At 37.1% G+C, this 24,882-nt stretch overlaps 3 protein-coding genes and 1 pseudogene across 5 annotated transcripts in view; 3 read left to right on the forward strand and 1 right to left on the reverse strand.

Annotated features, from left to right (window-relative positions):
- Positions 1 to 24,882, reverse strand: part of LOC131798760 (uncharacterized) — a 142,059-nt pseudogene that overhangs the window by 103,161 nt on the left and 14,016 nt on the right.
- Positions 920 to 11,380, forward strand: LOC131769799 (discoidin, CUB and LCCL domain-containing protein 2-like). The gene is made up of 8 exons (XM_059085528.2): positions 920 to 1,024; positions 1,134 to 1,242; positions 4,303 to 4,631; positions 5,604 to 5,745; positions 6,231 to 6,371; positions 7,025 to 7,328; positions 7,840 to 7,926; positions 8,791 to 11,380. The coding sequence occupies exons 2-8, from the start codon at positions 1,146 to 1,148 to the stop codon at positions 8,861 to 8,863; spliced, it is 1,173 nt and encodes a 390-aa protein (XP_058941511.2). The 5' UTR covers positions 920 to 1,024; positions 1,134 to 1,145; the 3' UTR covers positions 8,864 to 11,380.
- Positions 13,921 to 17,375, forward strand: LOC131769851 (uncharacterized). The gene is made up of 5 exons (XM_059085580.2): positions 13,921 to 13,999; positions 14,272 to 14,474; positions 15,359 to 15,449; positions 16,548 to 16,697; positions 16,828 to 17,375. Exons 2-5 carry the CDS (start codon positions 14,301 to 14,303, stop codon positions 17,373 to 17,375), a joined length of 963 nt encoding a protein of 320 aa, XP_058941563.2. The 5' UTR covers positions 13,921 to 13,999; positions 14,272 to 14,300.
- LOC131769850 (fibrinogen alpha chain) overlaps positions 21,206 to 24,882 on the forward strand; it is a 4,904-nt gene continuing 1,227 nt past the window's right edge. The window contains exons 1-5 of one of the 3 annotated variants that reach the window (XM_066171327.1): positions 21,206 to 21,240; positions 21,318 to 21,362; positions 22,578 to 22,707; positions 23,373 to 23,567; positions 24,039 to 24,188. In XM_066171327.1, coding sequence (XP_066027424.1) covers positions 22,581 to 22,707; positions 23,373 to 23,567; positions 24,039 to 24,188 — 472 coding nt within the window. In that variant the 5' untranslated portion in view covers positions 21,206 to 21,240; positions 21,318 to 21,362; positions 22,578 to 22,580. Of the gene's footprint in view, positions 21,241 to 21,317; positions 21,363 to 21,685; positions 21,762 to 22,577; positions 22,708 to 23,372; positions 23,568 to 24,038; positions 24,189 to 24,882 lie in introns of those variants that run through there. The other 2 variants (XM_066171328.1, XM_066171326.1) reach the window with 2 other exon arrangements.

Consider the following 24,882-nt stretch of genomic DNA (forward strand, 5'->3'; position numbering starts at 1 on the left):
TGGGTTTACTTTATAATTTATTTGTTCTCTTGTTTTCATTCTTCTTTGGACTATAGAATCGCAAAAATCTTGCACCAAATTTGATTAATATTTATTACTCGCGTATAATCGGCCTTAGTTTATGGCTTAGTCTATGGCTTAGCCTATGCAACTTTTGATGGTTTAGTTTGACTACAATGCATGTATGCTGTTCTCTCCCAATATGGCATTCTTTTTTATGTCTATTAATACAGGTTTGATCAGTCTTGAAAGAAGACAGCTGGAATGTTGACTGTTGTCTCAGCAATTTTTAGCAGCAGTAGAACTCACCCAAGGGAGGTGTTACCCTGATAAAACGCAGATAGAGGCGGATTTTCTCAAATAACTGGTCATAGGGGTTCCTCGGAGTATTATCTGATTACTCTCTAGTAATTAGTAACCAAAAACTCTTGTTTACCCAGAAACTAGACCATGTGAGACTTCTCAGTTACTCTTGATACGAGCAGCTCGGTTTTGTAAGTAAGACAAGTGCAAGTTCCCACGTGCCGTTTTCCCTTTTTTATTCCTCGTGATCTTAAAAAGTAATGTGACCATTTTAGTTTGACTATTAAAGTTCGATGATATCACCGAAGTTTCAGGTTTTACACAGCGAACTGCTCAGAAGATGTTAGAGTGAATAGCACCTATCCCCGCGGATCGTAGTTGCTTCTCAAGAGTACATTGTATCTTTCCAGTTTAGTTTTTTAGAGAAATTATAGCAAAACTAGCCGAAAGTAGCCTTGGGCACCTGAATCGGTTTCTTTGAATCCCAGCGTGATGGAAAAGTACATTAAAAAACACTTCAGTCTCCCTCGTGATGATCATACGATTTTTTCCGGCAGTTCTTATGAAGGAGTTATAAATAATTGGTCTAAATCTATGTATACTAAGTTGAGGAATTATTTTGACGCTGTTAGCACTGATCCAAATTTATGCAGTACTATTAAACTGCGTGTTTGTTCTTAGCCAACCCAGTTCTGCATACTCTCCTTGCCGACATTCACGCGTAAGTGCTTTGTAACCGCGCCTACGCACATGTGAGAAGTAACAAGCGGCTTCCCTCCGCTTATGACCAAGAGCACTGCTCATCACAAGAGTACGTTTTTTTCTTGCAGGACGGGGACACCATGGTTTTAAGGTGTTGTCCTTCTTGTGCTTCGCTCTCTCTTCTTCTTCTATGCTTATCTTCACATACTTGGGTGGGATCTAGTTCTAATTTGAACGGTAAGTTGCACGGTAAATTGAGTCTGGTGAATGAAAATATCCTTCTTACACAGCCCAGTGACATGGCGTTACATGAAGAAGCAGGATTGTTCTTCTCCTTAAATAAACACAGAACAATGAGAAGAAAACCTAGCGACAGGGTTCTACTCATTGGTTAGAAAATTATGTAAGGAAAAGCGCGCTAATCTATAAAAGTTGAACAGTTGAGAAAACGTGAGACGCCGTCAATAGTCGCTCTAACCTCGCTCACTTCATAGCTTCTGCTTCATAGCCCTCGCTTCATAGATAAGTAAAGAAATTTCTCTGAATGAGAGAATCTAGCACATTGTCTAAAGCTGCCAACAAGTTTTTAAAGTGACAAAGTATGTCATAAATTTTGCAACTGGCTTCTTTGCGTGGTTTTCTGTGAAAGCCTTTTGTTTTAGTATTATGGTTTTTTTTTTCAGTTCCATTTTATCGTGGCCTTATGGCAATGGACAATCCTTTCTACATCCTAGTAATTAAATCAATCGAAAAATTCAATTCGTTTTTTTTTCTGTAAGCAGAAGTTACCTCTACATTTTTATTACGAAAGACTGAAGATTTCGAATTTGAAATAAATGTATTATCGGCTTGTATGAGGGGTGTTATTGTATTGGTTATTTGATATTGATCGACTTTGATCATCCATAGAAGCTCAAAAATTTCTTAATATTAGCGCATAGTGTTACAAGGTTTTTCAACGTTCTTATAATTTTTTTCTTTAACTCAATTGATTTGCAGTAACCCTTTCACATTTCTTTCTGTTCTCTCAATGGCGTACGCGTACTAGCTTTCTTAATTATTGCCGTTGTCAGTGTTTATTGTTCAAAACACGTACAAAACACAAAGATAGTTTATTTCGCAGAACGTTCTTTTGCAATGTTGAGCAGGTTTTGTATCAGTAGTGGACACATATTATGAGTCACCTTTCTAAAGCGTATTAAGTTAATTTTGCGAATTCTCGTTCCCGCCCTTTGTTACCGCGGATGGAGTAATTTACTAGTCTTGGTTCAGTTCTGAGGTTACATTTTGTTGTTTTAATCTAGAAGTTGTTTGAGGACTGCCAGCTGAACACAGTGAAATGAAATGTAACAAAACCCCTTCATAACTCTAATGACAGAATTAACATTCAATATGTGGATTGTGAATTGAAGCAGGGTTCCAATTGGTGTGAATCTTCTCTAAATTAAACAGAAATATTTCAGGAGAAGCCTTTCTCTGGTCATAGGCTTCTATGCTGTTCTGAAGAAACAGTTCCTTTCATTGAAGTGTACAGTGTATTTTAGGTGTAATACAGAGCAGGGAGGATGTTTTTTTTTTAATGGACTTTGAGATCCCATGATCAAGTGTTGCCCCAGACTGTGGTAGGGATTAATCTGTAAGCATTTAGATGTCTAGATGCTTACTTAAGATAGCTTGAGGTTATTTGTGTATCATGAATATGCAGAATACAGGTGAGGCGAAGTACACTGTACACAGGCTGTTAAGGGAAACACAGTGTAATCAAGTCACTTTACCTGGAATTTGTGTTATCAAGGGTACATTTTCATACTATGTTAAAAAAAAAGATATGAATTAACCATCAAAGAATGGCTAGCACCTTGAGGGGTATGCTGTACATGTTCAAGAAAATTCTCTTTTCTTTTTCTTTCAACAAAGGTTGATACATACACTAAGTTTATGTTATTATTTGTATCAGATGTAAAAAAAATGAAATCTGAAGACTTTTTTTTCAATGTTTGTTTCCATTTCTTTCCTTTTATTATTTGAATTTAGACTTTGTCTATTTGTTGGATAAAAATAAACACTCAATTTGCATGATAGTGATGCTTAATTAAAAATTGCGTTTATTTGTTTTGAGCTTTGTTTCTTGGGAGATATCAGTGAGTTTAAAATTATAACTCAAATCACGGAAAGGATTGTACAGGCAGTGTCTGTTGAGGAAATGTAGATGAATTGGCTAGATGTGAATTTAATAACAGACTGGCAGTTAAAACAGTCTGTTGTTGGCGCATTTCATTCAGTCAATGGAAAATCGTATCTTTACCATCAAGCAGAGGAGGAGAAGAACCTATGCAGTGGCTAAAAATATAACATCTGAACCTCAGCATGATTGTTCTTCTTGTATTGTGATTATTTCAAGTTCTCAGCATCATGGTTGTGTCTTAATTGACAGGCTCATTACATCATACCAGATGAGAAAACAGTTCTGCCTGTTCCTTGTGAATGATAAAGCCATATTTATGATTCTTTTTTAATTTATTCATTTATTTTGTTGTTGATTTGTTGCTTATCAAGTTGGTCTCCCTTTGTACTGGTACACGTACGTGATGTATTATACTTGCGCTATACTCAACAAGGATCGAGACACTGTTTTTTCCTTTTGTCCATTCTGTGTGAATCATAGACACTTTAACTTGCATAAGTACATAAAATTATACTACATTATTCAGTTATTTAATTGTTCAAATGCAAGAGCTAAAATATTTTTGGCTAATGCAGTGGTCTCAAAAACCACACAAGCTATTCAGCCTTTGTGTATTTAGTAATGTAAAAAACAATGATAACAGGAAGTCTTAACTCTTCATGACTAAAGTACATAATGGATGTTATATAATGCATATAAGTATATTTGTCAAAAGGTAAAGAATTTGGGTTGATCTTAGAATTCAATTTCTATCATCTATATTTAGAAATAAAAAAAAAAGGGTAGAAATTGTATTGATCAATCTCTCTTTATTGGCAGTTTTTTTTAACTTGCTTTATTTACTAAAACTTCTTGTGCATACATGTAGATTTCTTCATCCGTAGATATTACGTGACTGGATATATACCTTGGTCTATGTCCTTTTCATTTAAAATGGCTCATTTGACTGACCTTTCACTTGAGAGACATATCATGGAGACTTGATTGTTCTCTGTTTAGACAAAGGACTCTTTTTTTTCCTTTCATGGCCCAGACTTTAGGCATGGGCCTGTTGAAATAAATAAGCCATTGATTGGATGCTTTACTTTAACTTTGTCCTTTATTTTAAACAGATTGCAAAAGACCTTTGGGTCTACAGGATGGAAGAATTTCAAACTCTCAGCTATCTTCCCCAAATCATTATAAACGTTTGTATATTGGAGGTGGTGAAAGTGCTGATATGAATCCTGGGTGTGCTCGTCTGAACAATATGCTAGCATGGTGTTCTCCTGCCAACAAGTACTCCGATATGCCAGTATACATTGAAATAGACTTAAAGGAGTCCATGGACATCAGTGAAATTGCTACTCAAGGATTTAGAGCAGCTGCAAATGCATATTATGTGACGCAGTATAATGTTTCCTATAGCAATGACAGAGTTACCTGGAAGCTTTACAAAGAGGTAAACCATAAAATAAATCTCTATTTTTAAATTTCAGGAAGTACTTGTTTGCATAACCATTTCTCTAGGGTATTCTTGCTACCAAAGGCCTAGGAAAGTAACTGAACCAAATTGACTTTCGAAGAAGTTCATATACAGCTTTTTGCACAGAGGTTGTCAGAAAAAAGACAAAGTGCATACAAAAATCTGTAAAGGTAATCTGGGTTCCCAGTTATCATTAGATAAGAGAAACAAATAAATGTGGACAAAAGGACTAATGAACAGGGAATAAGTACCGACATGTATGTGAATACAAGAGGAACAAAAGAATAAACCACTACATTGTGAACATTTTTTCTTTAGGTCACTTTAAATTTACTCTTGTTGAGTTTACACTCTTTTCCTTCATGAGGGTCACTAAGTGTATTTTTTTCATTTTTCATCAAGTTTGGAATTAAAAGTCAGTTTTGCATACAACAAAAAATCCATCAAATCTGCCATGCATCTTAAAATGCTGTTTTCCCTGAAAGTGCCCACAATGCTTTACAGAGCTGTTGCACGTACTATTAATTGGTTTTTTTTCTGACAACCTTTCCGCTAACAGCTGTATAAGGAGTATTATATTTCATTATCATTGTTCCTTCCTTCTCTTGTGAAGAATAGAGCAAGGGAACAACACACAGTATTTTACAAGGAGAAAAGGGTTCGTAATGACTAACTGCATGCATTTCTCTCAAAAAGCAAAATTGAAATACATGTAGACATTGACCCAGTTTTGCTCCAATCAGTCTAAAACATTTGCAAGTTGTTGCTTCAGTACATTTTACTGATTGGGGCAGAAGTGTTGCATAAAAGTTGTTGTCAGTCTGGGGAGTGCCTCTAACTTTTGTGGCAGGATTCAAGATTTTACTAGCATGATTGTGTTATCTATTTGGGGAATGTTTAATACTGGGAGTTTGGTAATGGTGATACACTATGTGTAAATCATTGCAGGTTTTGGCAGGCAATACAGATGCAGAGGCTGCTGTTACAAACACATTCAATCCAAAGATATCTGCAAGATATATTAGAGTATATCCTGTAAAGTACAGACATAAAGTGTGTATGCGCTTGGAGCTATATGGTCTGAAAAATTGTAAGTAAATATTGATGTCATTTTATTTGGTACCTGTGAGGTGTTGCATTTGTTAGAAGGGGGAGGCTCATAAGGATGCATGTATGGGTTAAGAAGGGAAATTGATATTTTTCTTCAAAAATGTACCCACATTCAATGAGCAGTGTATTACTGGACTGTGTGCATGAAAACCTTTGATGTTTAATAAAGAAGAGGGTAGGAGAGGCTTTCAAATACATGTGAATTTTGTGCCAAAACAAGCAAAGTCCACAGGAAAAAAAACAGCAACAACAGACATGGTGAAACCACTTTTTGGAGTGAATGATGAGGGTAGTAGGGAGGAGGGGGCCTATATAAGCTTAGCACCTGGATCTTAAGGTCAGAACTTGCTGAATACTGAGTGGGATGTCGGAGTATTTACAGCAAATTCAGACACATTAATTACAAGGGTAAACTGAACAAAAATTAGTGTATTATAATTAATAGTTGTTTTGTTTCTTTCACAGGCTCTGCAGAGAGTATTCCTCAGCCACAAGAAGATCCTACACAGACAGTAACAACTCCCACAACAGCTGCACCAGAACATCAAACCACTATAGCCAAAAATACTACTCTTAGAAAAGAAACAACACGCCCAAAAGAAATAGGTATTCTACAGCTGCTCTTATGTTCATTGTGAAGTGTGTGTAAATGTGATTAAAAAAAAATTAAATGAATGGTACTTTGGGAGAATGAGGTGGTGAAGACTACACCCAATCGAAGACAAATGAGCCACACCTTTCTTGGTTCATGGCGATTCCCTTGGGGTGGATGGAGGCATTGTAAAATTGGATCAATAACAGTATCTGGGCAACTGCCCACCTACCCCTCCCCTAACCTAATATTAACCCTAACTTGTTATTGATTGACTGTTGTTGGGTTAGGGGAGGGGTAGGTGGGCAGTTGCCCAGATACTGATATTGATCTGTAAAATTCATTCCCAAGAACACAGAAATATGACCATGCAAGGGATCTTATTTTGACCTTAATCCTGTGCACCCTAAAATCAGTATCCATTTTCTCCTTACTCATCTCCATATTTTTACTTTGGTAGTGACATGGAGAATTTGCTTATCAATCAAAGTTTCTTTGGTTTGGGATCATTTTCTTTATTGTCATTATTGTTATGAAGATATACTATTTAGAGAAATTGCATGATGATCACCCTTTGGATTTAAAGGGTTAAGCAGGAGCTAAATTTAATGCAATGGTAGGTATGTGAAACAACACATTAAGCAAATATATCTCTTTCTTTTCATAGATCCTGTTGATGCAGTGACCCCTACTCCAATTGGTCTTTCAGCCAAAACACTCAATGTGGCCCCCAGTAGAGAGGAGGGGAAGAATACACCTTTTACCCCAACAGCTGGAGTCCCTAGATCTGTATCGCCATCTCAAGTGTCATCAGTGGCTAGTCAAGATGTGGGCTCCCCTTCGGATTCCAAGTCTCTGAAACGGTCTGGCCATTTGGTTGTTGCAGTGTCAGTTACAGCTGCAGTTATATTTATTTTTATGGTTCCTGTGACAATTTTTGCCATATTTCTTTACCAACGCAAGCAGAGCAGGTGAGAAATTTTAAGGGGTTGTGACTATTGTAAAATGCTTCTTTGTGCAGTGTAGTTTGAATTAGTTACAGTGTACAATGTTAGTAGAGATGTGATAGGGTTGTGATGAACCACTGCACTAATAATAACATTTCACTTGATGATGTAAATGAAAATGGAAAATGTTAAGCTTAGTGATTTAACAGAAAGGTGATGTTTTCCATTGAATGACATGGGCACACTTGGAGAAAAAGAACTCTGAGTGCTTCCAGCAGGAGCAAAACCTTTCACCTTCCAGTTAGTACTTTGGATGCTCTACCACTAAGCTCTAGGAGACTTGTGGTAGGCTAGGCCTTTCCACTGGGTCCATCACTTGCACACAGATTTATCAACCATTTGTTGATTTACCACTCTAAGAAGTTTAGTTGAATTTCAATTTTCCAAGAATGAAAAGGTCCATTATTAACTCTATTCTACAGTTTCAACACAGCTTGAAACAAACAGTAACTTTTAGATATTTTTTGACCTTCAGTTGTGACAAATTTCCAAGTGCTAATGACACTTCCATCCCATTAACTACTGCTGTGGTGGATGAGGATTTGTACAATCAAGAATTCAAGTAAGTTTATAGTAAGGATCGGTGTTCACTACACAACTTTGTATTGAATCAACCTGGTGAACTGCAAATCCTTGAGTAAGCACCCTAGGTACCTATATCAAATTTTGGTTAAAGTTGTAGGGAGATGGGGTGCTCATCTGATGGAGGCAACTCATTTTTCCCAAATTGTGGCTAGAGATTGATATTTTGTTTAGTAAGCATTTGTGCAAGAAGAAAATACAAGCAACCTCAATTGTTTATGATTACACAAAGCTTATTCTAATATATTGTTGGGAGTGTAGCTGGTATTTGTTATTGACAAAGAAAATATGTTAGAAATGAGCCAATCTTGTAACTGCCATTATTATACTTTGGATTTACTGTGAAAGATCTGGCACACCTTTATCACACAGTGCCATCTTGGATTGCACGAAGTTGAGATAATAACTTAATATCTACAGTAGATATTGCATTTACCATGTCAAGTTCATACTCTGCCTAGTTTCCTAGCCCCATCATTCTCAGAGCGTCTTCTTTTGGAGATTGTTTAAAAAAATGTAACTATGCTAAAACGATTATTGTATTTGGTTTTCACATGGTGTCATAAATTATCAAACTTGTGTCTGTGCGATAATTCAGGCCTGGGTTTTGATCATTTAAGGTATCATGCTCAAACTCATCCAATTAATGCTGATAATACACTTAGTTTGGCAAGAAATGACTTGTCTTTTAGAGCAGGAGGAGATTAATGGGGGCATTTGGCCAAACAGAAGGGATGCCCAGTTTTGTCTTGGGGGCATTTGTCTGAGGGGTGGTGCTACTCAAGAGAGTAATGTTGTTTCAACCCCCCTTACACTTTTTTCTGCTCGTTTTTCTCTATGACAGGCTCATGTATGGTGTACCTCCCAGAAAACACAGTTTAGAAGAAATGAAATTCCACAATAAGTGTGCTGTGTAAACAAGGCTGAACAGCAAGCTCAGGTGGAAATGACAGAATAGTGCTGTAAGTTGACAGCTTATTTTCCTGTCAGGGAATGATCCAAACTCAAAAGAGAGGGTGTTGAAAACTTTGCTTTGGCTAGAGTGGAATTTCAGGTGCTAGAAGTGAAATGACAGGAATCAGAACGTGCAGATCACATATCCAATTATCACGTACCAAAGGGTGGATACCATTTCTTTGAAATAATTACTGTGGTCATGTTTAGTTGGCAGGTAGGCCTGCAAAATCATGTACACCAAGTTCATTGTACGCAAGATTATGACAGACAAGTGTCATAAACAGAAGGATGAATTTTCTTTCTACCCTTAATACTTTTTCCCAAAAATTAGCGTGGATAGTGGAATCTCACATCCAATCAAGCTACCACCCCCAAAATGTTAAAATTAGTCAATAGTTCCAAATAGCACATTTACAGAATTGTGGGGGTGATATTAACAAACCATGGTGAAAATATTATTGTAAGCTGTCCCTGTGAAGATGTACAATTTATTATGGGACTCTTATGTCAGCTATTATTTTGAAAGAAATTGGAATAAGTTTGTGCACTGTCGCAGTGAAGACATGCATTAAATTAAATGTAAATAGGATTGTAGACTTCAATTAATTTTATGGAAAAGTCACCCTCGAGATGTTTCCCTCAATAGTTAATGTTCAATTTCAAGAGAAGTGAACTTAGTTCAAGAATTGTTCATATTCTTTAATTAAAAATTAACTAGTTAAAAACCCTAAATTTTCTATCAAAATTCTCAAACACTGTTCCAAGGCGAACATGTTAGTTACCTGCATGGAATCCATGTTTTAAGTTAATTTTTTAAATCAATCATTTTTGTACACTGTTCCAGAGTGGATATGTACAATGTACATGACGGATAGGAACATGAAAAGTTCATGAGTGGTATATTTTTTATGATTATTTGAAGCTTACATTTTGAATAACATTTGTACAGTATTTCTAGAAGAATATGTACAGATGTTCATTTTAAGACTATTATTTCACCATGGAAAGAATATTTTTGTACACCCTTAATAAATAACTAGAAAATTGTTATTTGGAAAGGACACAAGCGTCATCTTGCGGTCCTCTTGAAAATTTTTAAATGTGATGATAAATCGTTGAAATTAATATCAGCATTTAGTTATCGCATTATAAAAAATTGTTCCGCGACTACAACTGTTGAGGAACAAAAAAATAAGAAGTTGAAAGTTAATGAAAGAAAGTTGTCAGTAAATCAAGGCTTCGGAGAGAGGGATAAGTTGGTGATACGGCAAGTAGTGTCTTTTATAAAACGAATTGTGAAGGCCTGGTGTGGGTTGTAGTGATTGTCAGATCGGTTGGTAGCATATCTTACTGTCTGAAAAGCAGCTTTGTGGAGATTATCTGACAGATCCATATCATATACATTTGCAGTAGGACAACTTTCAGACTGAGTATGAGTTTTTTTAATTGTTTGAATCAATTTTGTGCAGAGTGTCTATGCATGTTATTTATTGAATTAAAGGTTTTATATTTCGTACACTATTCCAGAGCGTTTATGTACAAATAAGGCGACTGTCATTGTTATGTCATTTGTGTTAACAATGTTCCATAGAGAGCTTTTTTTTTTTGCGGTATCGCTTAAATGTAAAGTGCAATATCTCCTACAACTCTAAACAATGTTAGTTATGTTTATTTAGGTATGACTTATTATAGATTATAATTATTTATATTACTACTGACATTACATTTATATCAGTTTACATTTTTAGTTTCGGTAATGTTTAGTGAGCTTTGTTATTGTGATTTTTGTTTAGGTTTTGTTTTATTTTAAGTTAAGGGTACGTTTAGGGTTGCAAAGGCCTCTCAACTCGTTCGGAAGTTGCGACTTCCGTTTAAATTAACTCAAGAGTGTAGTGATTTCTTTGGACGCTAATAATATATATTCCATACCCCTCACTAAAGAGTCACGCGCGAGTCGAGACGAGAACTTGTACGATATATTTGAGCATTACTGTACAACTGTATTCTTGTTCAATGTGTTCAGTACACTTTCTTAGTGCGTTAATGTTCAGTTCAAGTTGGTTATTGTGTCGATTTAATTGTAAAGTATTTCAAAGAGCGTATGAATTATTTTAAAAAAGGTTCAGATTATATAGAAAAGAAGCTACGTTGATTTCGTAGTCTTTGCATTTTTGCACTGCTTTTTATAGAGCATGTAAACTTGCTTCGTAAAAGGTTAAATTGGAGCTAAGGAAATTAGTTATTTATTACATGTGGGAATTTACTCTTAGTGAACTGTTTTAAGACTCTGCGATCACAGAAAATGTCAGCCTCAAAGTGCTTTGATTCTTGCACTGTTCTGAATGAGTATGTAAGGATGACTCGCTTCGGTTTACAGGAATTGTGCGCTATGAGATATTTGTCAAGCAGTAAAATTCTTCGAACTGTTGTTGAGGTTTTATTACAAGATCAATAAATGGCTCGATCCTGTGAAACGACTTGGGTTAGTGTTATTAATGGGGAAACTACTGTTCGTACAGCAAACTTGCTGCATTGCTCGGGCTTTGTTTTTGTAACTAGCTAGTCCCTGCTCGTGCTTTCTTGTTCACACAAGTACAGAGCACTCCATACTGAAGATACCATTTAGAAAAAAAACGTTGTATTGTGTCCGCGACTTGCTTGCGGGTAGTTAGAACTAAGTTTCCACAACCACACAAGACAATGTATTTAAAGCATTAACCTAATTTTTGGCTCAATCAATAGGTTAATTTTACTAAGTCTCGAGTTTTCTTTTTCTTTACTTTTGTTTACTTAATAGATTTCCGTGAACATTCCAATTTTCTTTCGCTTATTTTGCAAGATAGCAGTTTTTTCTTATGATTTCCTTTGGAATTTTGCAAGAGAATCTTGATCGCGGGCGGCCAGAACCTTTTCCCCTGGCGCATGAGTAACATTCGACTGCTGTGTTATCGACGACTGGACTCTAAAGAGCGTTAGAAATCGAGCCTGAATCGCACTTTGGGTAGTTTTTATCGTCCCAGAGGATTGCTTTATATCCAAATATCGAGGAGGCTCGAAGTAGTTTTCACATTAGAATAGCCTTTACATAAAGAAACGTAATTTGCATTTGTTAATTCGATGGTGGCATGGCAACATTCTTAGTCATCATCACTGGAGTTAGGGTATTTTCCGCGACGCAGGTCTCTCCCAAGCAAAATTACATTGCCGAAACACTCGGCCTGCAAAAAAAAACAAAAAACAAAAAAACCAAAACAAAACAAATTAGGCAACATCGTTTTTCCCTTGATCATAACTCCTATTTCCTCAATTGTGACTGTTGCATAGGCTGCGTTATTTTTCACTAATTAGACAGTTGGCTGTAATCAGACACCTGTAATCGGACAGTTCAAGCAGCCAATCGTACTAAGTTAACTCCACTCTAAATCCACCAGTCACAGAATTGATCACAATAACCATAGCAACAACCACTTATTCTGAAAAAAAAAAAAACTGGGGAATTTCCAAAATATCGGTATTTTACTCCTCAGACATTGTCTCTACCGGAGATGTTTGCTCTAAATATATATTTTTTTCGGAAATTACAACGGTTATGATTAATTGGTAACAGGACTTCGTTTCGTTCAATTCGGTGTGTAATCATACGAGTGATTCACAAATCAGACTGCTGCTGCGCGGTCGTCCGATTTTGTTAATCACTCGTATAAGTACAGACCGAATTGGACTCCACTCGCCCCTGTTATCATTACTAATTGCAATGCAATTAGTGAATCAAAAGAAACCACTCTTTTGGGAAGTTCCAAAGTGACTTGTGCTGCAATAGGAAAGACCATTACAGTGCAAAGAAGCAAAAACAATTATTTCAACTTGATCACAGCAGGTTTCTGTTCAACTAATCAGCTGCCCTTAAATTGCATCTTTTGTAACCAGTACATGATGCAAAAGTCCTCTACTGGTCGAAATAAGACATTTAAAAAACAGGATTCCCATACAATAGCAAGTTTACCAGGAGACATTTCTGAAAAATCATACTGTGCACATTTTCATTAAGTTTTGATGAAGGTTTTAAGTTCCTGCGGTTCTCATTTGTCAAATTAATGGCCTGCCTGCAACTGGTGTTAATTTGAACGTCGCCAGCGTCAGAGGGAGGAGCTTTCGGAGCTGGCGAATTCTTCTTGTTATATGTGATTCGTTTTGATGTATAGTTAATTCTTACTCAGTAAGACGTCGACTTCATCAAAGTAATTATGACGCATTAGTTCCTTTTAATAGCACTTTGATTAAACTTGACTCCCCGGCTCTCGATAGTTGTCCAAGTTAAAAGAGTTTCTCTGCTGAATCACGCTGTTATTAATGAAGGATACATATATTTACAAATTTCACGTTTCGGTGCATCGACAAATCACGTAGCTTAGGCGGAATAAAGCGAGTACTCAGAAAGTTCCTTAACATTAAATCATTTGAAGAAGTCACTTGACGCTGAACAAGAAGTCTTTTTATAGAGCGGCATCTATTTCGAGGTTCTCATGGTTGAAACAGCATCAGGCAACTTGTCTGATTCAGTGCCTATTGGCAAAAATAGGAAAACTGTTGGAAATCTAAAATTTAGGAGCGGCACCTATATTTTATGAACAAGTAATTTTTTTTATTGACGCTATGCTTTTCGTCTTTTGTTTCAAAGCTTGCTATTCACTCACAAAAAGCAAACATGTTTTCCCTTTATGGTTACTTATTTTCACCATTAATATTTTATATCGTTCTACTATTTAAAAAGAATAGATTTAGTTCTTTTACCACAATCGATTGAAGGTTAATGTCGTATCGTTATAAAGTCAGCAGAGGGTAAATACTTAAAGGAAACCTGCAAGTTAGAAATATCGTAGTATTTTTCATTAGAAAGAAGAGAATCCACTACTGTTTTTCTATCGCTGTCGAAAGCACGAGCTCTCTGCAGTCTTTTCAAAGCACTATGACGAGACGAATCAAAAATATCGTAACAGCTTTGCAGTGTTTGCTTCAGATCAGTTTCTTTTGCAGTTTTAAAGTACCTTTCGTATTTTGCACAGAATCAGCTTCAGGCGTCTTTGAAAGATACGAAGGTAGGAGAAAGAACATTTTATACTTTATGAAAAAAGCACTGTAAGGTGACTAGCCTGTCTCTAAACTGATCGAGTCTAAAAACTTTGGACTTCTCCGGGAAAAAGAAATTGGAAAATTCAAAGTGGGAGTCGAACCACTTTATTTTCGATCATCTTATAACAGTTAACCGTGATTTTCTCCATCATTTGAATTTCCACATCAGCGTCATGATCACAAATATCCACCTGTTCATTCAAGATGAAAAGATTTAGATCTGTTCTTTAATCTGCAGGTTACTCCTTACATGGGCACGTGATCAGTATGTGTAACAGCAAAGATGTGGAGTGTGGATTGCGGTGTTTGAGAAACGAGAGATGTCGATCATATAACTGTTTTCGTGCTCAGAGTCTCGGTTCCATGTGCTATTTAAACAGCGAAACAAGAAGGTCCAAACCAAAAGACTTTGTGGCAAATCAGGGTGTAACCTACTTTGAAGTACCGCAGGTTTGTTGTTTCCCACCGTCAGATACCAGACTCACAGAGACCGCGATGATCGTAATAGTTCTCTATGCTTCTAAACAAAAACATACGGCTAAAATTTATCAACGGAGAGAGAATTCAATCGTGAAGCTTCAATGATATTTGTTTTGTTTTGTTTTTGTTTTGATAATATTTAGAAAGTCCTGCGATCTGTAAAAGGGATAGGGGGTTAATGACAAATATGAAAAACTGAAAAGATTTGAAAACGTATCCCGATCAAAAGACATGTTTAAGTACGGACTGAAAAGTTGTAAATTTGTCAGTACGACTGATGAATAGTCAGAAGGTTTTGACCATAGAAGAGAGCAAAAACCTTTATCAATAAACCAATTCAAAATGATAAAAATAGTGGTTTACCTTTCAATGTGAGAGCAGCGCTATAATTGGCAGAACCACAGAATCACTGCCGAACTTGCATTCACATTTACGGTTTTGGCAAAATAGAATGTCCTCGTCCTTTAAGATGCACAGAAAGGTCCTAACAGTCCCTCTATAAATTCAGTTCAAGAAACTATTGAGGAGATTTCGATTACTTTTATACTTTCGGCAAGCATCACAAGTTAAAAATTGTGCAATAGCAGCTGATTTTCAACCCAAAGGGTTTAGGTGCAAAAATTTGGAGCGAAAACTTGGAGCAAATTAGCGCATATCGAGCCACTCCTCTACTGAATACTGTAAGAAAAACACGGGTTTTTTATGTTTGTGTTCCTCAGTCTTTCTTTTCATTATCCATCTAAGAAGAGGGGCAAAATATAACTTGTCTGACAATAGGGATGAAAGTGTCCGCGAATGTACTCTTTAATTTATGCAGTTTCAATGTCTCTCCTCACCAGCTGCAGGTCATAAACTCAAATTTTGTTCGTGAAGACCTTGGGAGATGGAGTCATCAACAGAATAACTCTGGATCTAGTGGAACCATCAACCAATCAGGTGAGTGAAACTTGAGTCGAGTACCGTCACTGATCTAACAGTTCACCCCAAAATGTGCAGAAAGAAAGAACTCGGTGCAGTATTTCTGATGACAGTTTACAGGTTTGCTTGATGCTCCTCACAAATGCTTGCACAGTTTTAATAAGTTGATTTGTTTCGATGGGATCCGCGTTAACTGCCGATGCACTCAGTGGTACGCCGAATCACGAAACGCAGCACAGAGATGTACAAGAAGTCTTATACACAGAAGCAAATCATAATTGCTTCCTACGAATTGCAAAATTACCCTTGACAAAAGTATAAGTTCAGTAAGAAAGAAAGAATAAAATGAAGAATAAAACATGAAGACACAATGATTGTCGAGGATAGAAAAGATTAACGCGGATTTGTTTGCGAAATAGTTTGGCTTCATTTCTCGAGATGAACAACAAATGAATTTCTCAACAATAGGACATGGTAGAAAAAAGAAGAAATTCATTCAGACATAGTTTGACGCTACTCTGGTTTGCAGATTTAATGAATGTAACCGAAGAAGTTACGATTCATAGACCCAACGTTTCGACACTCCTGTCTAGTGCCTTCATCAGGGGTGATCTAAACGCTGCAACAAGAGGTCCTTTTATATGATCACTAATTAGCGGCCTTTTTTTCTGACGAGGTGTAAATAGGCGTCAGGAAGCAAACCGCCATCGTCAAGATTTAAAGGAGCGTGGGCGGAGTTAATATGCCAAGCCTCCAAACAAAGGCGCTGATAGTAACGCCGATTAGTGGTGATAATTTTAGAATTATCCCACGCCTATTTACACCTCGTCAGAAAAAAAGGCCGCTAATTAGTGATCATATAAGAGGACCTCTTGTTGCAGCGTTTAGATCACCCCTGATGAAGGCACTAGACAGGAGTGTCGAAACGTTGGGTCTATGAATCGTAACTTCTTCGGTTACATTCATTAAATCTGCAAACCAGAGTAGCGTCAAACTATGTCTGATTGTCCACCTGGTTGCCGTATGAACTTTAATATAAGAAATTAATTATTTTGTTCGAAAAAAAAGATGAGAAATTTAACCTAGTGAATGTTTGTTTATTATTACGATCTTTAGAAAATATTGGATCGAGCTCCTCCTCACCTGGCGACTCCTGTATACACATTCGTGAGTCGAGAGTTTCCCTGGAAGACGGGGAGTACTGGATCGACCCTGAGAAAAATGGAAACCCTTTGAAAGTTTTCTGTGACATGACAACCGACGGAGGTAAAAGCTTATAACTTATCTAGTAATCTTTCAAGCCTTTCCTTGTCTTTTCCACGCTCAGTATTTGGTATCGAATTGTTTAAACCATTTACATTGCAACGAGTCGATTTAAAAGTGTTGTTTGTAACAGGTGGCTGGCTTCTTGTCGCTAACTTGGAGATGCTCAGCTCTAAACCGCCCAAGAAATGGACCGCTGAGACATCATACCGCGGGATCAGCAACTTTGCCAACAACGAAATGGGTATCAGACTGAGCGCCATGAAAGAACTCAGAAGCCACTTGTCTTTCACTCAACTAAGATTCTACTGCAGCAAACAACAAGGACGCACTTTCCACGTGACAACAGCTGCTAACAGCTCTGGTGAAGCTGTGGTCCAGTACTTCAGCGGCCAGACGGACGTTCTCCCCTCTTCTTGCAACTCGTTCGAAAGAATGCAGGGAGATAACTCCCGATTAGCTTCAAAGTGTGATAGATGGGGAAATGACGGCTCAAAATACGCTGGAAAGTGGGGACATCATAAACACCGTGGAGAGCGTAGGATGTACAATCACGCAGCTTTCATTCCAGAAGAATATCATTGGGTGACCGTTTTGGGTAAATGGTGGTGTGATGATGATAATGGAAGTAATTTAATAGCGATATCACCCGGTGATGTTTGGAAAGTTTATGTGCGTTGAAATTCCGAGTGCATATGCCTGTTTCCATGAGGGCACCTCGTAAACAGGATCAAATATCCGTCAGGAAACCCATACAAAACACCTCTTGATTCCTGAGCCATTCCTTGCACAGTTGTAGATCACAGCCAAACAGTACATGTCCATCGATCTGGCAATGGTCCAAACTTCTTCAACGGGAAAAAAGTCAAAAACCCAACAAATCGTTCATTACATGTAGGAACCCCCTGTTGACCAACGAGATCTTGGAATTTTGTACACTGTAAGAAATTTGTAAATAGTTTTTTAGTTTTAAGTCTGTTTAAATTCCATTTAGCCCTCGATCTACATAATTTTGTGCACCAATTAATGGTAGGTGTGTTTTCAGGCTATTTCAGAACGTGAAGTCATCCGCAATGATGGCGTTCAAGATGGCTGCCATCCTTGATTTTACGGAAATTTCCATTTTACCGAAATATGACGTAACACAACCGAACTCATTTCATGGAGTCAGATCTTGTAGCCATGGCAATATCATTCCAAGAAAATCCTCTTTCGCTAAGAGTTAAAATAAAATCTTCAGAAGATTAGTCTGGATAAAAGGGACGCGAAGCTAAAATTGTTGTTAAGAATCAGTTTGCCTTACCAATTAAACTGACAAGAAGACCTCCAGTAACCCAATGGTTCAAGGTCTAAGCCCTTTGTTTTGTATGCTATTCACAAGGGAATATTCAATTCAAAGTGTTTGCAAAGTTGTGTTGGTCCGGGTACAAACTTGAGGTAAATTTGGAAAGTACTACTGTGACAAACTATTACAAAAATTCTCGAATGTGATTGGTTATCACCAGCCCGATTTGAGTACTTATTGGACAGTATACGCGTCATGCTTGTAATTAGACAGTGTAATAGGACAGTTAAAGGGACAGTTAACACGTCATGCCTGTGAAAGCGGACAGAACACGTCATGTGCGTGCGGTGTTGTCTCGCATTTCGACGGGTTAACTGTTGCCAGTTTTTATGAAAACGTATAACCGATATCTACTTTCTTTTCTCAAATTTTGTCACATTTTTGAGTTATTGGTAACAGGCCTTCTTGTCGTGCAATTCTGTCTATAATCACATTCGATAATCGGACTCACAAATCGGACTCCCGCTCCGAGATGGTCCAATTTTGTTAATCACTCGTATGATAACAGACCGAATTGGACTCCACTCGGTCCTATTACCATAATAAATTCCCTTCTAAAGTAAGGTGAATAGCAGGCACCCATTTGCTTACAGGTGCACGATGTAGCGAACATTATAACCAAATTATAACCTCTCTCTTTTTTTGTATTATCACATTAAAAGAGCTCAAATACTTGTGTGAAAAATAGTCTACGATTATACTGAAAGTGTGCCATTATCCACCCTATTATCGTTTCTGTATAAAATTAATGTAGAAAATTATCGTTTCTGTATAAAATTAATAGAGAAAATTATCGTTTCTGTATAAAATTAATATAGAAAATTATCGTTTCTTAATAAAATTAGTATAGAAAATTGTCCTTTCTGTATAACATTAATATTGAAAACGCTTAACTTGGACATTATAAAGCAGAGACGCCAGAAATTTCAACCTTACACTCTTACAAATGATTATCTCAGGTTTTTTTCTCCTACCTAAAGACAATATTTTATAACTCTTTCGAACCCGCACTCAAAACATGGCTTTCCATGAATTTCGTTCTTGATTCGTACAATGGAAACCGCTAATTCCTAAAGACATAATTTAAGCCTCTTCATTTCGAAGTAGAAACTTACCTTTTTAAAAAATACTATTATAATAGCATACGGATGTAATCAGAGCATATAACCTAGCAGATAATATTCTTCCAATGTCATATAATTTAAAGATTCTGGGCGTGACCAATTTTTTTATTCAAGCTGATTAATTCCTTAATTCTCTATAAACAGTGGACAATGCAATACGCTTTTGTTCAGAGTACTTCGTTGAATTTGCTCATTCCTCGGGCTGCATGCGAGTTAATTGATGATAAATCATTTGTGTAATGCGGAAGCGATCCTCGCGGTTATGAACACTACGAAAGAAATAGTGAAAATATGGCCTGAAAACAATCAGGCCTGTACGGGATTTGAACTCATGACCTCTGCGATACCGGTGCAGTGCTCTAACAACTGAGCTGTTGGTTCCAAATAAACCCTCGAAGTGGTGAATAAATGAATGCAAATATACGAAAATCGTATATGTGAACTGCGGTTGAAAAAAACGAATATGGAAGCGATCCTCGCAGTTATGAACACCACTTAAGTAGCGGTGAAAATCATTTTTCTATTAGCTGCACAAGGATAACTTTCTATCTATTGAATATGATCAGCAAGATGACTTCCATCCTGTTTGTTCTTCCCAAAAGTTACTAAGGAGTTACATTGCCACACCGTAGAAACGAGAAGAATTACCTCTGAAGCTATGTTACGACGTCATATGTTGTTGCCATAACAACATTATCATATCAAAGCAATGCAACACTTGATCGACAGATCCAATATTAATCGCCTGCCCAAATTGTACACCACCGCGTTTCTACTGTTACGGTAACAAACAATAGGGACGCACGTTCCTCGTGATCACGGCTGCTAACAGCACTGGTGAAACTCTCATCCAGCACTTCAGCTGACAGCCGGATGATCCTCTCTCCTCATATAACTCGTTCGAAAGAATGAACGACCAAACTTCTCAACTGGGAAAATGACGGTTCATAACTCGATGGAAAATGGGGATTGAACTTCATAAATTTCGATCTAATCTGCGTGATACTTTATTTTCCTTATGTCCTACGCTCTTGAAATTGTTTATAATTCCATCTGCCTGTTAACCCATTTACTCCCAAATGTTATCAACACGAAACTTTCCCTATAATATCCATGCACTATACAGCAAACAGTTAAAGAGAGTATTCGAAATTATCAGATGGAAGCTGCTATCTTGAGCTAGCACCAAGTCTCATATATAATTTACAGGGAAATGTGTAGCAGCCAGAGGAGAGAATCAGCAATCGGATCTTGGGAGTTTAAGGGTTATAATATATTATTGTTATTGTATAAGCACATCTATGTGGATATTTTGTTAGTTTTAATTCTAAAGAAATGCAATTTAGTCATCAAACCGCAAAATTGGAGGGTTATTTAATGTTGAATATGAATTTAAGCAATTATAACCTAATAAAATATCAAAGTTCTATTGACTTTTTTTTCATCAACACCAAAGTACAAAAAGAGAAGGCATTTCAAACAAAGCAAACCAAGGCAAATTGAATCGTGCCTTCTACGTTCCGTTTATCCATACAAAGTAGATATTTTCCTATCACGGTAATTTCAGGTGTATGAAAGAGGGAAATTAGTGAATTTGTTTTGATCAAGGATTTACCGAAATCAACTGTCTAAGTGTGTAAAATTCGCTTTTCTTTTTTGCCTCGGAATTTCGCGTTTAAGTATTAAGTAGTGATACTAGGGGTGATGAAAATAGGAGATAAATTAATAGTGGATGGAACATGTTATTCTCCTTTCATTCTGCAAGCGAATTTTTACTCCAGGACAACCAAAAAATTAACGATTACTTAATTTGAGAACGGTATTGAAGTTGACATATGGCATGTCTTGCAAGTTTTTAATAAGATGGAAAGTTTTTGAAAACATCCTTTGCACAGCTTTTTAAATAATTGGCAACGACAGTGATGAAGTAATCAAATGTTTGATTTTCGTAAGATCAAAACATAAATTAGCTGGAACTTTTATTGAACTACGTGAAGTTATAGATTAGTTTGCCATCAACATTGATACATTATTGAGTAGATTGGTCGCAGACGACACTCAGAGCTTTGTTGGAAAGGTACAAGATCCATTTTTTCTTTCCATTATAATTTGCCATAAGATTTTCATGCGTGGCAAAAAAAATTGTTCTTTCAGACCGGAAGAATAACTTTCAAGGAGCAAATTTCTCTGTGGAAAAAGGTTAGCAGTTCATTTTCAAAAGGTTAATTGTTGTCCGAACCGGAACAACTACACAAACGTTTGCGAATTCTGAAAGAGAAATCGCTTTTTAGTTCAAGAAACCGACCGACGTATTGTTAGAATTTTTTTTATCAGCCTCGGGAAACTACACTGGCTTCAAACTATTAGAAGAGGATTAGTTGTTTGAGTCTATATCATTAACTAAAAAAGGATCGATGCAAAGTAATGGGGCTTATCAAGAAAAAAAGCTAACGCACTAGGTGAGATTTGTACATGTTATGTACATGTTCCAATTCTTACCTATAAATTTCCCATTTTCATAGATCTGACACGACTGAGATTGGGTTTTTTACTTTAGAATTTCACCAATGCCTTTTCTAAAGCACTGGAGACGAAATGGTAAAGAAAACTTCTTTCTGCATTAATAAGCATTGGGAGGATATTTATTTCTACAGTTGCAAATATATTTGAAATGGCGGCAAAGAAAGCATAGACGGAGTTACATATCTTGGCACCCAAACAACTCCCTGTTAATGAGAGAATCTGTTCAAATGTGCCCATGGCTCCTAGATTTAATTTATCACAGACTTGAATTTTCCTCCTAATATCCATTCGTTATAACTTCGCCAATTCTACTTCTACATTATTAAAGAACTGCCTCCGGCTGCTTTCCATTCATAAACTCAACGAATGTTATGGAAATTGGTGAAAATTTTTCCTAGTGAGTTTATATTCGAGGTAATTAGGAATCAAGTTTAGCAGCAAGAACTAATTCAGAGTGTGGGTTTATTGCCAAATATATCATCCCGTTAATCAGAATTGAGCCACTCAGCGTTAGGTTTTAAGGCTGTACTGCGGTTATGGTCCCACTGAATCACTGGCTTATCTTTCCCTCGGGACTCATATGGCCAGAAGTAACTGACATCCAATCTCACGATTGAGCCATAAATTATTCAGTTTATTTGTGTTTGAACGTATATCTGCCCCTGACAATATCAACACATCACTACGCAGATAAGAGAGTTGACGAAAACTTACTGAAAGCTCCGATGTCTGGATAAGAACCCTAGTTCTCTTGACTAACAGTTAGAAGCAAAAGAAAGGGGTACTCATAGTATCTATGATTTTAGAATTTGAATAAGTGAGGACACCACTTGTCCTTGTTCACCACTTCACTCTTAACACTTCAACCTAATGTTTGGTTTTATCGCCAAGGAAATGAGAGTACAGTCGTGCTGGCCTGTGATTATCACAGTACTACTTATAACCTACGCGGAAAGTTTTGCCATCAGAACAGCATATTACATGGTCTCGGAGCAAAATCAGGTTTTTAAAAGTCGCAACGGTGAGTTATGTAAGCCTTTAAATTTTACAACTAGGAGGTCTGAAACTAGTGAATATGACATGTTTTTAAAGACGTGCGGGTTATAACATAGGTCAATTGCAATAGCAGTCGTAGCAGAAAGAAAAGTAAGAGAATACCAAGGTTCCAACGGCCCACGCCCTCCATATACTAGTTTGGCACCTTTGTGAGCTGAGTTATAAGGCCCCAAACCTTTCCTTTTTCACAGATGATAAGAAGACAAATGATAGCACACCTTGCAACACAATAACATGACACAACACTAGTGCTCAATGCAACGCGACCTGTTAGGGATACCCACTTTATCTGATAATGTACAAGAATCTAAATACAACAGTATAGCTACTTTAAGTTAACCTCAGCGAACCATTTAAAAAAGGAAATACATAGTAAACTTATTATGAAAGAGAGTGCAAAAAAGGGCTCTCTAATAATGAGGTCGATGTTGCCTAGCTCACGAAAAGAATGTTCTAAACCTTAGTTGTCAAAATATCCGGCAGCGTGAGCAGGGGTTCTTTGTCCAATTACCGTGATACAGGTCAACGTCTTCCTTTACAGAAAGAGTTCTATGTGACGGTGTGCAATTTCAACCGTGCTTTGTTGCTTCATACATTGATCGATCTTTTCTGTTTTGTTTATAATTCCAGACTTTAGGCTTGTGGGACACGTCATTGAAACTTGTAACGCTGACGCGTTCGAATGTGGATTACGATGTGTAAGGAACAGGAAATGCTGGTCATACAATTACTATGGTAATAAATTTTGTGAGCTGAACGACCAAACGTGGCACCTTAGCCCAGTGACCCTAATACCAGCCAATGGATTCACCTATTATGGAAAGGGTAGGAACGAAGCTATACTCGATGGCAATCATTTCGTTATCCAGTTTGTAAATTCTTCGTATTCCGTTTTTAAGCATGTTACTCAATAGCTGTTTAATCATTTCTGGTTTAGTCTTTCACATTCCCCGTTTCTCGTTGCTGGTATCTCGAGACTCGCTTATTAATATTTTTGCTGCTTCAATTTCTCGTTTGCAATTCTCGTCCACGGTTTTTGGTTTCTTTAGACTTGCACTGAGAAGAGAGTATAGCAAAGCCTCCCGTTGTGACTCGTTTCTTGTCCGTTAGTCTCTTACTGCAACTTGGTGGTCAAAATTACTTTCTCATTTATTAAAGTTTCTCTCTTTTCGCTCCTCGTTTCTCCACATTCTTTCCTCGTTTCACAGTTTCCCGAAAAAGCTGACAATGACTAGAAACAGTCTTTGAAGATCAACACAATTTTTCCACATCTAATTTACTTCCATTTCTTTCTAGAGAGACGAGGATTTCACTCATTAAAACCCGGGCGATCTTGTATGAACATAAGGAGGACTGAACATCCCTTGTTAAACGGAGAGTACTGGATAGACCCAGAGGGCAACGGAAACCCTATGAAAGTCTACTGTGATATGACAACTCACGGAGGTAATAAGAGAATTAAATCTGATTTTATACCCTGCTTTGTTTTGTTTTGTGCTTTTTTATATATATAATGGCGACCTGTTATCTTAGGTATTTTGGTAAAAGGACGTATAGCCCTCTGCAATATTAGATGCTGCAGGTGTATGACAATTCTTCTCGAGCGCGCGTAGTTCAGAAATGAACGTCGTTATCTGTTTTAAGGTTAATAATATACATGAAAAAATTACTCATCACTCAAATTATTAGTTAAGATAAATGGAGTTTTCAGATAATTCAATGCAGAAGAGGGTTAATTCAATGCAAAGAAAGTAACAAACCAGACATTCTGATTGGTCAATAATCAACTCTCACATAGTCAATCAAATGCGAGCCTTGGATGTCGCAACATTTGGCTACGCTGAAAATTTGCGAGCAAAACGATGGCCGGCGTTTTAAGTAGGTTTTCTTTCGCCACCGCAACAACAATACAGCAGCTGAAAAACAGCTCTGACAACGAAAACGCTGTAAAAAGCACTGCTTTTTGGTTGTCGGTTTGGAAAAAGTGGTGTTTAGAGAAGGGAATTGCCAAGGAAATCAAAATTACGAGCCGATCCAGCTTAACACTTCGCTCGAGCGATTCTACGCCGAAATTAAAAACAAACATGGTTAAACCTCACAAACGACGATTCCATTCCATCGAAAGTGATTCAGACACGGA

The sequence above is a fragment of the Pocillopora verrucosa genome, chromosome 8 (genome assembly GCF_036669915.1).
Source record: "Pocillopora verrucosa isolate sample1 chromosome 8, ASM3666991v2, whole genome shotgun sequence".
Taxonomy (NCBI): domain Eukaryota; kingdom Metazoa; phylum Cnidaria; class Anthozoa; order Scleractinia; family Pocilloporidae; genus Pocillopora; species Pocillopora verrucosa.